The following is a 13483-nucleotide window of genomic DNA, read 5'->3' as shown; positions in this document are numbered from 1 at the left end:
TACAAATACACAGAATAAAATGGCACCTATTCTCAAGGAACTTAGAATTCTAACAAGGACGTACTTGACCAATGGACATGACCGATGTAGGAATATGTTTTGCTTGACTAAGTATATGTTTTACAAGATTTTTGTTTTACTTTCTGGCACGTGGAGGAAGGAAAAAAGAGAAAATAAATGCATATTAATTTTTTTAAGTTTAAATAAAAATGGACATCTATTGATTTGCCGATAACATATGCCACACAGATTCCTAAAAGGAATACAAGTCCTATATTTTGCTTCACTATCACCAAGTGATCTCAGTCTCATTGTACTCAGATGAAATAAAACTTCACTCATAAACACAAGCCAAGAAATGAGGCCTACCCAAAATTATATGTAGAGGAAGAGTGACTCAAGGTAGTTAGGGTTATTTTATATTAAGGAAAACAAACACTGAGGAAGAGGGAAGAGATTGGGCATCAGATGAACCTCACTCATCTACAATGCCAAAGAAGAGTGGAATACATACACATGTGTGCAAGCACACATATATAAAATCTGATGTTAAAATACATCCAGGACAACAGGGAAACAAGTAATGGTGGGGAGAGAAGTTAAAAAGAGGTAGAAATAGTCACAAACCAAATAAACAAGGAGAAAGAAGAAGAAATTGAACAAGAGTCTAAGAGAGGGGTGGTGCCTTAAATTGCCTCTTAAAACAACTGGGGAATGCCTAAACATAGTGTATATAAATATCAGGGAATAATACTGTGATATAAAAAATTATGAAAGATGATTTCAGATATTTGAGTAAGTATAAACCGAGACAGAAATGAAGTGAACAGAATCAGAAGAACAAATTTTACAAGGACAACAGCATAGTAAAGAAAAACAACTCTAGTGAAACATGTCTCCAGAATACTTACGATGAAGCATATTACCAAATTCCTAACAAGAGTTAATTCCTATGAATGGTGAGGTCTCCAAATGCTCTTATTTGTAAACAACCCCATGCAAATTGCAACAAGTCCTAAAATATTATAGAGACTTCTAGAAGAAATAGATAAGCACTCAAACTAGGGATATCAAAATAGGGAAGAAGTATATAAAGAACATCTAGTGCCCCAACGATAACATGCAAGTGGATTCACAACCTATTGTGCTTGTCTGTCTGAATGTCTACCTGGACAGAGAGTACAAACGGACAACAAGAAGGGTAAAGAATTAAATAATAGGAGAAAACGTGATGTCGCCTTTAGGGAACTGCACAGCTACTTTAATGATACTAAACTTTTCCCAAAAATTAAAGTCTGCCTTTTTAATGTGTTGTATAGCTAGCGGACATGGAACACAACAGTATCCACGACATGAGCCTCACAAATAAGGAAACTGAGAGGTATGCGATAGGTGTGAATAGGCAGCAACACTTAACAAATGAGGACCTTTAGAAGAACAGGCGTAAAACGTATCAGGGGAATATGAATGACAAAAAGTGGGCTGGTCACACGGCGAGGGAAAAGGGAACAGACAATCCAAGTGCTCCACAGGTACACACATGATATCAGGAAGCAGAAACGAAAGTCCTTGAGAGAAAGACAACGGACAAATGGGCAACGATGGCACAGGATAAACAGGTTCACATGGGTCAGCGTCTGAATTACTACTGAGAACATCAAAACAACGAGATCACAGTTCCAGGAGTATATTTTAGTAGAGAGTCAGTGATTTTATTTAAATTTTCATTGTTTAAGTATATAACTGAGCATAATAGTTTTTAATAACTGTCTTCCTCATCTCTATACCAAAGCTAAAAGCATTTGTGAACTGTGATTTCCCTGGGGGCAGCTAGGTGACTCAGTGAGTAGAGCACAGGCCCTGGAATCAGGAGGACCTGAGTTCAAATCCGGCCTCAGATACTTGACACATGTACTAGATGTGTGACCTTGGGCAAGTCACTTAACCCCAATTGCCCTGCTGCCCCCCAAAAAATGAACTATGATTTCCTTGTTCTCATTTTTTTGAGGCGGGAGGTGAAGCAATGAGGGTTCAGTGATATATACACCTATAACTTGGCAAATAATCACCAGAAAGTCTCAGTGCAATGTAATTAGGACTGCACACTAAATCAATTCCTAGCTCTGACACTTATTGCTTCTGCCAATAGAAGGCTAATTACCACTTCTCTCTGGGCCTCAGTCTTCCCATATTTAAAATTAGGGAGTTTTACTAGATGATCTCAAAAGTCCCTTCCAATTCTAAATCAATTTTTCTCTTATCCACTATTCATTTAGAATCATGTTTCCTTCAAAAGCCCATACCTATCCACTTAAGGCTTCTCTGATACTCCCACCCGGAAGTAGAAGAATTATAGTATGCAACATTTCATATACTGTCAAGTCTCAGGCGACATGTTGGTTAGTTTTGCTGAACTAATTTCCCCTCCTTCTGTTTCGGGCATTGCTACAAGGAATGGCTTGCTGAATAGGAAAGAGCAGAAAAAGAAAATTGGAAATTGGTGGTTCAAAATAATAAGAGTAACACAAAATTTATAAAGAAAAATCTATCCAAATTTATTTATGAGTTACATAAACTTGAAAAATAAGTATAAGCTAAGATATTGATTTGCTTATCTCTACATATCTACTAACTCCAGTTAGTCCAATATCTTGTTAAAGTAGATAATTCCCTCTTTCCCTATCTTTCTATTTCACAGGCTCTATCAGACACTGATAGGAACATTAAAGTGGCCTACTTATAGAGTCTGATTACCTAGGTCTTTTTGCATTTAACTTTAGGAACTTAAATGCTACGCCATTCCATGTGTATGTATTTAATACTGATAATATGTCATTGTCTATGGAGCCTTTAATCATAATATAGTTTCTCTATTTATCTCTCACATTGCCATCTATCATGACTTTTATCTTATTTAAAATAATGTTTGCAAATGCTGTTTTAGATTCAACTAAATCGTAATAAATTTTATCCAGCTTCTCATTTAAAATGCGTCTGTGTCCCTACCATGAAGGCAACGTATAGTAGAGCTGTCTTTTCTAATCCAACCTGCAGTACTCTTTTTTTAGTTGACTTATTTCCATGGTTACACAGTTGTTATACATTTGTATAATTGTTAAGTTAGGGTTTTCCTTCATAATATTTTTATGTCTGTCTTTGATTCCTCATCACAAGGTATAGTCCACATCATTGTACTAGTGCCAATCAAATTCCAAACTTTGTACACACACACACACACACACACGTCCAAAATTCTACCTTCTACCCTAGTGTTCTAATTTTCCAGATATAATCTCTCTCTCCTCAGCTCCAGGCCCTCATCACCAGTTGCCTATTTTACATCAACAAATGGATGTCCTGGAGGAATCTCAAAATCAATATGTGCAAAACAAAAACTACTTCATGATTCAGCCAGACTGGGTTGCTTGCTATTTCTCAAATCTATAGTTTTTCAGCTGCAAGTCCATGAATTTTCAGAGACTGCTCCCCCCTATGCCTGGAATGCACTCATTACTCAACTCTAACTCTTACAATCCAAAAAGCTATGGAAATCCATTCCTGATTCACCTATTTATTACTGTCCCTCCTCAAATCATCATGCATAAACAATTTAAATACATCACCAAAACACTCTTGACACAAATAAAAAGACAATAATTTGTTCATTGTTTCCGCTTTTCTTCAATTGTGTTTGTCTCCTTGTGACCCCATTTGGGGTTTTCTTCACAGATATATGGAGTGGTTTGCCATTTCCTTCTCAGTTCATTTTACCGAGATAAACAGGTTTAAGTGACTTGACCAGGGTCACACATTTAGAATGTGTCTGAGGCCAGATTTGAACTCAGGAAGATGAGTCTTCCTGACTTCAGGCCCAGCACTCTATCCACTCTGCTATCCACTTTAGCTAAAGACACCAGCATCCTACTAATAATGATCCACATTCATAATGTCAAAGGCATCCTTGATTCTTTCTTCCCACCGAGCACTCATATCCAATCAGCCGTCAACCGTGCCATTTCTACATCCAGATCTCTTTTATTCCCCTCCTTCTATCCTCTCACTGGGCAACTACTCTATTTCAGATCACCATTGATTTTCATCTGGACTATTGCAAAAGCCTCTCAATTGGACTCCAAACTTCCAGTCTCTCCACACAACTGCCTAAATATTCTTCCTAAAACACAGTTCACGAATGTTCAGTAATCTTCGTTGGCTCCTAATTGCTTCTAAGGTAAACTATAAACAAGGCTTGTAGAGCTTTAGCTATTGTGTTTCAGTCCTTTTCAGTCATATCTGATCTTGGCAAAGCTACTGGAGTGGTCTGCCATTCCCTTCTCCAGGTCATTTTGCAGATGAGGAAGTGAGGCAAATAGGGTTATGTGACTTGCCCAGAGTGACACATCTATTAATTTAAACTCACCAAGATGAATCTTCCTGACTCCAGACCCACCGAGTTGCCCCAGAGATCTTCGCAATGAGGCTCTGGTCTACTTTTCCACCCTTATTTCAGATTACTCTGCTTTAAGCACTCTACATTCCATCCAAATTGGCCTATTAGCTATTCCTTCCCCTTACACTCAGGCCTCAGCATTCCATTGCCTCTCTCTCTGGTATTGTACAAGTCTTTCCCTATAATGAAAATGAAAGCCCCTCCCTTCTCAATGCTTACCTTGTAGACTTATTAGGTTCATGTATGACTCAAGTGCCATTTCCTATAGAAAAATCTTTCCTGATCCCTCAATTAATGTTCAATACCTTCTAAAATTATTGTATATATTGTCTGTGTAAATGATTTATTCCCCCCAATAGTCTCTATATCTTTGAGAAAGATACTTTTTCATTTTTTCAATATATTCCCTATGCCTAGCACAGTGCCTTCTCCACAAAAGGTGCTTATTAATAAATGCTTATTGGATTTAAGCTGCATTTATGAAATTATTCAAAGCTATAATTCAACCTAATCTATTTTTCTACTTAGCTCTATTAAAAGATTTAGCTTGGGAGAAAATGCAAAGAATTATTTTATGAGGAGATTTCAAGATTATCATTGTACTTTCACCAAGGCTATCTGAGAGTTGGACGTTACCTAGCTCTTTGGAAGAAAAGTCTTCATAACATAACATGAATTCACATTAGGCCAGAAAGCCACCATTTAGGAAGTATGAAACATTCTGGCTATTAACCAACTTAATGAACAAAATTTAGCTTATGGAAGTTTGAAAACTGTACACATTGGCAAACATTTATAAATATGAGGGAGAAGTTATGATACAAAACCCTCTACTTTCAGAGTCTGCGACGTAAGCAGCTTCTTAAACCAATTTCACAACTATATTGCATATTTACACCTTTGTATACAACCTCCATCAAGAAAACCATTTAGTATACCTACCCACAATATTCCTTGGAACTACCTTAACCTACCAAGTAACAAGCCTTCTTTCCAAGTTGCTAGCCTTCAATTCAGCACTGAATTCAAGTTTGATCTGTAACTCTTTTTTTTTCTTAACAGTATTTAACTTTTTAAAAATTACATATAAAAATAGTTTTCAACATTCATTTCTGTAAAATTTTGAGTTCCAAATTTTTCTTCCTTCCCTCCTCCCCTCTCAAAGACAGCAAGCAATCTGATATAACTTATACATGTACAATCATATTAAACTTATTTCCACATTAGTTGTATTCTGAAAGAAGAATCAGAACAAAAGGGAAAATCTATGACAAAGAAAAAACAAACAAAAAAAGTGAAAATAGTATGCTTTGATCTGCATTCAGACTCCATAGTTCTTTCTCTGGATGTGATTAGCATTTTCCATCATTAGTCTTTTGGAATGATCATAGATCATTGTATTGCTGAGAAGAGCTACGTGTCTTCTAATCATAGTTAATCACCCCACAATGTTGCTGTTGGTATGTACAATGTTGCCTTGGTTCTGCTCACTTCACTCAGCATCAGTTCATGTAAATCCAGGTTTTTCTGAAATCTGCTTGCTCAGGCTTGCTTTCTTTCTTTCTTATTTATCTATTTATTTTTGGTTTTCAGCATTCACCTCCATAAGATTTTGAATTGTAATTTTTTTCCCACTCCCTCCCCTCTCCCTTACCCAAGACAGCATGCAATCTGATATAGGCTCTACACATATATTCAATATAAACATATTTTCACATTAGTCATGTTTTAAAGAAGAAGTAGAACCAATGAGAGGAACCATGAGAAATAAGAAACAAAACAACAAAAAAAGAGCAAACAGTATGATTCAACCTGCATTCAGACTCCATAGTTCTTTCTCTGGAAGTGAACAGCATTTTCCATCATAAGTTTTTTGGAGTTGTCTTAGATCCTTGCATTGCTAAGAAAAGCTAAGTCTATTACAGTTAGTCATTGTACAATATGTCTGTTACTGAGTATAATGTTCTCCTGGTTCTGCTCAGTTCACTCACCATCAGTTCATGTAATTCTTTTCAGATTTTTCTAAAGTCTAACTGATTATCATTTCTTATGGCACAATAGTATTCCATTACATTCACACAACACAACTTGTTTAGCCATTCCACAATTGATGGGCATCCCCTCAATCTCTAATTCTTGGCCACCACAAAAAGAGCTGCTATAAATATTTTTTGTACATGATCTCTTTGTGATACAGACTTAGTAGTGGTATTGCTGGATCAAAAGGTATGCACAGTTTGGTTGATCTTTGGGCATAGTTCCAAATTGCTCTACAGAGGGGTTGGATCAGTTCACAACTCCATCAACTTGTGATTACACCATTAGTGCTCCAATTTTCCCACATCTTCTCCAACATTTATCATTTTCCTTTTTAGTCACATGAGTCAATCTGATAGGTGTGTGGTGGTATCTCAGAGTTGCTTTAATTTTCATTTCTCTAATCAATAGTGATTGAAAGCATTTTTTCATATGGCTATAGATAGCTTTAATTTCTTCCTCTGAAAACTGCCTGTTCATATCCTTTGACCATTCTTGTATTCTTATAAATCTGACTTAGTTCTCTATACATTTTAGAAATACTTGCTGTAAAAATTGTTTCCCAGCTTTCTGCTTTCCCTCTAATCTTGGTTGCATTGATTTTGTTTGGACAAAACCTTTTTTAATTTAATGTAATCAAAATTATCCATTTTGCATGTCATAATGTTCTCTGTCTCTTGTTTGGTCATAAATTCTTCCATTCTCCACAGATCTGACAAGTACACTATTCCTGCCTCTAATTTTCTTATGGTATCATCTATTATGTCTAAATCATGTACCCATTTTGACCTTATCTTGGTATACAGTGTGAGATGTTGGTCTATGCCTAGTTTCTGCCATACTATTTTCCAGTTTTCCCAACAGTTTTTGTCAAATGAGTTCTTATCCCAGAAGCTGGAGTCTTTCAGCTTATCAAATAGTAGATAACTATAGTCATTTACTACTGTATGTTGTGTATCTAACCTATTCCACTGACTCACCACTCTATTTCTTAGCCAATACTAAATAGTTTCGATGTCAATCTGTAATTCTTGCTTCTGTTGTACCTAAGAAATTTACAAGAATGTAATCAGTAGTTTTCTTTTTATTTGCTTTCTGACCTTCAGCAAAAAACAAAATTAATAACAAGGTGCTTCTGATTTTTTAGAGAACAATGAGGGAGATACATTGAGCATATCCAGGATTAAATAGTCTTATTCTATGGAAAAAATACATGGTAAAGTCTGGAAAAGTGCAGAAATTACTCAAAATAGTCAAGACTATCTACTTCTTTTCCTTTGGTGTCTTACTCTATCCACTCCCACCCTGAGCTAACAAAATGAAAGACTGACTATAAAGGTATTAGACAACCTCAATATGAAAAGAAATCTAGTGTTCATTCAATGGAATTAATTTGATGTTATCTCATCCTCAACCTTCTTTCCTTTTGGGGCACATTATTGATATGAATATACATTAATGGCATTTCATATAAGTCACTGTCTTATTTTCTGTGTCTTTTTTTTAAATGATTTTAATGGCAGCACACAAACACCTTTATGGACAAAAAGACAAACTCCAGTTAGTTAGCATAGGATAGAGCACTAGATATGGAATCAAGAAGATCTCACCTGTCTCACCTGTTAGCAGTGACATCTCAGGTAAGTAACTAACCTCTCTGGGCTAGAGTTGTTAATAAGCCCAAGTCACAGCCATGAAAACTGATCCTCAAAACAAAAAATGCATATAAGTAGGGAACTGGTAAGTTATTAAGATATCAGGGCACTGTTTTGGAATATATCCTGGGAGAATGTTCAGAAGAAGCTAATCACAGCCACTTTAATAGAATTGATAATCAAACTAGCCTCTCTTCATTTCATACTATGCAATCTTCCAAAGGAATGCCAATTTCTCACACCCTGTAAGGGAGGGCTGCACACTTGTCTCATCAAACTGCAAAGATACAACTCAAGGAACAGCTCCATCATCCTCCCTTTTCAAGAAACTTAGGATTATCATTCTTTGCTGGTGCTCCCTAGGTTCAACAATACCTGCTGTTGCTCCTACCACTTGGTACTCCGTTTATGCAACTTGTAGCCACAGAATACAAACATCAGTGCAATCCATCATGTGCTATTAATAGCATTTTCCACTATTTTACCCAGAAGACTGAGATTGATTTTACTCATTTTCTCTTTTTGCTCCTGTCATGTGGAAAGAAAGAAAGGAGCCATATCTCTCCCACTCTACCCCTGTCTAAAACACATTAACAATATTCAAGGATCCAAATAGCTCAACTACTGTATGTAAACTGGTCTAGGAACTGAGAATGACTTAAACCATTTAATAAGAAATTCAAAACCTGACACTTTCCACTGTCTTTATGTCACTGTTTCCCAGTAAGAACAGCAGCAGAGACCTTTTTACCTTTTCATGATTTTCCAAAATACAAACAAAGCCTTAGCTTTAATACTGAAATGTTGTTGTTGGTTTGGGTCTTTGTTTTAAATAAGAAAGCTTACTGTTTTGGAGGTTAATGTTATTATTCCGTATATATGAAAATCTATGTGTTAGCAGCTGTCAACATAGAGACAAGCACAATATGGAACCATGACTACAGGAGGTCTCAAAAGCAACATTATAAAAAGAGCTTCAAAGGTGAGCAAGAAAAAATGCTAAGGTAGAGAGGGCAGATCTGCACGCATATGTATTCCATAGTGAAGCAATATGGTATCAGCAGCACGAATTTCTCTCCTCTTTAGCTAGATAGCCCCAAGCAATCTCCACGGCAACAGTCTGTAGAGGGAAGATGATGCACAGACTATAAAAGTGGGGGAGGGGAGGCCTGAGAAGAAAGAATGTATAGCAAAACTGCTTTCTTCTACTACCTTTCGAGGACAAGTTTATTTAAGAACCTTGCATAACTACAACTTTGGACTTTGTTGGGGAATATCTTCCTCAATTCAGCAAAAAGGAAATACAAATTTGGATGAAAAAAAAAAACTATTAAAACGATAACCATGAGGACGTTTGGGGATGTGGGGAATCCCTGCTCAAAGATAACATTTAAAGAGGTATGCAGAGTTCAAAGAGGTAAAGTTTAAAGAGGTAGAGTTCAATGGCAACAGAACTGTACTAGCAAGGAAGCAAAGGTTCTGATCTCCAACAGTCCTAGGAATTCCCTAAGGTCACAGGAAAACTGAATTCTCCAGTGATGTAACAGTTTATCAATAAGCTTTGGAGAGAAGAATGGCACAGTACCAAGCACAATGTATTTAAGTCTGAGAATATGAGTCTCATTTTTCCGATTATGACCAAGATTAGTCATTTCACCTATCAAGGTTTCCATTTCTTCATCTGTAAAATGAGAGAGAAGTGCTCATTTTTGCTCTTATGTCTTCACGCTACTGCACCTAAGTCTATGGCTAATGACTCCTAATGATTATAACACAGCTAGTTAGTATCCAAGGATTTGACTCAGGTCTTCCTGACTGCAGGCCCAGTACTCCATCCACTGAGCCACTTAGTTATCTGCCTCCAAGAACTACTATTAAGCAATAAAGCATTAGTCAGAAGATATCTTTCTTTGGAAACCCTCAAAGTACTTTACTGACATGACTGTGACTCTCTAAGTTGATTCCCATTGGATAGATGGCAACACAGAAATCCAAATGTTAAGTGTCTTGCCCAAAACAATAGTTACCAGTGGCAGTATTGTGGCCAGAATTACTATTTTCCCACACCAAGGCTTTTTCCCCTATATTAGACTTCTTCAAAGCTTAGAGTTCTTCTTATAACCTGAGTTCTAGATCAAACTATTGCTATTAAAGTACAACAAATGGTACATGGGAAGGAGACGATAAGGGGAACATCTGCTTTTTTCTCACCCTCTTTTCAGGAGTTTGCTTTCCTACTTCCATATTGTCTAAATCATAGAGGGAAATAATAGAATAAAAATTGTTAGATAGAAGAAAAATATAGAAAATTATTCATTCTACTAATATCTAGTCTGCTTTGAAACAAAAGTACATGAATAGAATAATTTGTCAAGATGTTCAAGCTTTTATTTGAGGTCACTGACAACAATGCAAATTTCATCGGAAGTCAAAAAGCGATCATTTTCATTTGACATTTCCAAGCTAAATGGATGGAATTACATTTGGTAGGACCAGATGCTTCTAAAGGCCTATTTTTGCAGCAAGCAGCAGCACTACCACTACACAACAAAAAACTTCCTTCTAGCTACTAATAAATTATAGAAAAGCCATCTCTCAGGGATGATGGGGGCTGCAGCATGAGAATCAATGATGCACAACCAGGCTCAGCATTTCCTCGGCCTCCCCATCACTGGATCAACTGTGGACAAGATGATTACTGGGCTTTCTTTAGCTCTTAAACAAACACATTTCTTTCATGAAGAGCCTCGATACTCATGTCATGAAAGAAGAGATGGGGATTTACACTACTGCAAAGAGCTGGATGGTACACAGCTCAAAGAGGAGCATACTGCAGGAATCAGACATCCAGCATAAGAGGACAAAACAACTGGGAAATCAAGAAAGCTGTTTGGTCTGATTTTAGGGATCAAGTAGTTCTCACTGGAAATCTGGGTTTTACTATCAAAGGACATCGAAGAGTTCATCCACAGTATGAACTCTAAATTTTAACCTCATTGCTCCCATTTGTTCCACGGACCAAATTAAAGACAGAGTAGAAGCAAGAGTGTGGTCTTATATAGCACCAATTTTACTTAGTTCTAACATGGAAAGAGGATAACCTTCCTTTCAGAAAGTCTTCGAGAATATCTTGGAGTGAGAGTGTCATTTGCAACCAAGAATCAGGCTCATGGCAATTCATCCCATCACCCCTACCTGCTTGTACTGGCCGCACTCTTTTCTGCCAACTCGACCTCCCTCTGTTGCAAGGACACAATGTGGTTGGAGAGATCATCAGGAGTCCTGAGGGATAAATGCAACACACAAAAAGAAAAGGTTAAAAATCCAACCATGCTGTTTACAGGGGGATCATTGTCAACTGTAAGTGTCAAGAATTATAAAATATCCCGTATGGTGACTTCAATAGTCTTTCATGAACTGGGTCATGTGTACCCTATTGAAAATACAAAAACTTTTACACATTAAACAATATTTATTTATGATCTTTAAATGAAACTACTCTAGCCTGTCCTTAAAAAGTCATGAATTTCATGAAGGCACAAAGTATTCCAGCCATGTTCCACATAAGAACAAGGCTTCAAGCAATGAAGCAGGGCTACAGACCACTGGGAAATCACAGCAAAAAAGAAAGGGAAAAAAATACAGCAAGCAGCAATCAGAAAAAGAGTTTGACATATTAATAAAGAAGTGATTTCTGGCATCCTTTTGTCCTTCCTGTCTTTTCCCACACAATTCCATTCCATGGAGTCCATACTCCAGACAATGAGGACTCTTGGTTCTCTCCTCTGCACACCTTGTGCTCCCCTATCCAGGTGCCTTTGCTTATGCCATTCTCTCCTTCTGCTTTGCTTCTCCAATGTGTGGCATGGAACTGTGGAAAGAGGGCTGGATTTAGAGTAAATAGCTGCACTATTTACTGTGTAAACTATGCCAAATCACTTAACCTCTCTAAGTTGTAATTCCTCATTTAAAAAAAGAAGAAAATGGGTTAGATGACCTCTATGGTCTCTTCTAGTTTAAAATCTATGATTTACCTGACAAGTTCATCACATTCTTCAAAACCCACAATTTCTCAACATATACCCTATCCTCCAAATAATGTAACATAGTGTATGTTGTCCTTTGAACACCAAATGTGTTTAATTTATTACTATAGTTATTGAGGTATACGTCACATTCACCAAACTAGATGACATGCACCTCAATAAGAAGTACCATAGATTTTATCATCTCCTCTCTGTAACTTAGAAAGAACTGATAAACTGAGTCAGATATAAGGACATATAAAGGGACAGCACTCAAATGATGGCTACATCATTTGTAAATGGAAGCAAAGAATTGGATGGTACACAGCTCAAAAAGGAATACACCGCAGGAATCAGACAACCAGCACAAGAGGACAAAACTACTGGGAAATCAAGAAAGCTGTTTGGTCTGATTTTAGGGATCAAGTAGTTCTCATTGAAAATTTGGATTTTACTATCAAAGGATATCAAAGAGCAAATCTACAGACCAAACTCTTTAAATTTTAACCTCACTGATGTCTTTTGTTCCATAGACCAAATAAGAGGCAGAGTAGAAGCAAAAACAAACAAAAAACAAAGGATAAAGCAAAAAGGACAGAAAGACATACATTAATCCAGTCATTCATGATCACAGTTATGGATAACAATCTTCATCAGGATCACATTTAAAAAGATTTCCCTAAATATATTTATATAGTTTATAATACAGATTTTCTTGTTTCAATGTAAACGTATTGCTAATAAACATCATGGTATGCTAACAACTGCAACAATAATAATGCTAGTAGATTTTGGGGTTACAAAACCAGCAAGATAGCAAAGTAGCTTTCCACATATCTTTCTAACCCAGTAAAAAAGAGGAATTACGTGCCAGACATAGAAAAATTATACCTAAATCCAAAAGTCAAAGAAAAGATAACACTGAAAAGGCAAAATCTTTATGAATTAAAACCAAAGAAGTCTAATCCTTAAAGGGCTGAATCAGCAGCCCCCATCCACCCACCCACCAGATTCCACACTCCCTGGGATGCAATTAAATCAAGGACAGTTACAGGGGGCCATTGGAAAATATCCAAGACTGTAGAGACTCTGCTGGCACATCTCTCCTTGCACCAATCCACACAACCATGTCTAGAAAAAGGGGGTGATGAGAGATGAAGACGTGTATCATTCTGACAAGGACCAGACACATCCCCCCACAACCCACTATAAAGACACTAGTGGCACAGACTTTTCCTTTGTCCCATGCTTCAAGAACTGACAAAAAAAAATGATTCTGCCCATCCATCAGAAAGAAAGGAGGAGAAAAAAACTGA

General features: G+C 36.9%; 1 protein-coding gene across 1 annotated transcript in view; it reads right to left on the bottom strand.

The window, feature by feature from the left end:
* The window catches only part of MAD1L1 (mitotic arrest deficient 1 like 1), an 882417-nt gene that overhangs the window by 737599 nt on the left and 131335 nt on the right, over window positions 1-13483 (bottom strand). Inside the window, exon 10 of the mRNA XM_036741311.1 lies at window positions 11338-11424. Coding sequence (XP_036597206.1) covers window positions 11338-11424 — 87 coding nt within the window. The remainder of the gene's footprint in view (window positions 1-11337; window positions 11425-13483) is intronic.

This window comes from Trichosurus vulpecula, chromosome 1 (genome assembly GCF_011100635.1).
Source record: "Trichosurus vulpecula isolate mTriVul1 chromosome 1, mTriVul1.pri, whole genome shotgun sequence".
In the NCBI taxonomy this organism is placed as follows: Eukaryota; Metazoa; Chordata; class Mammalia; order Diprotodontia; family Phalangeridae; genus Trichosurus; species Trichosurus vulpecula.
Note: the sequence above shows the minus strand (reverse complement) of the source record. Positions and strands in the feature narration are given on the sequence as shown.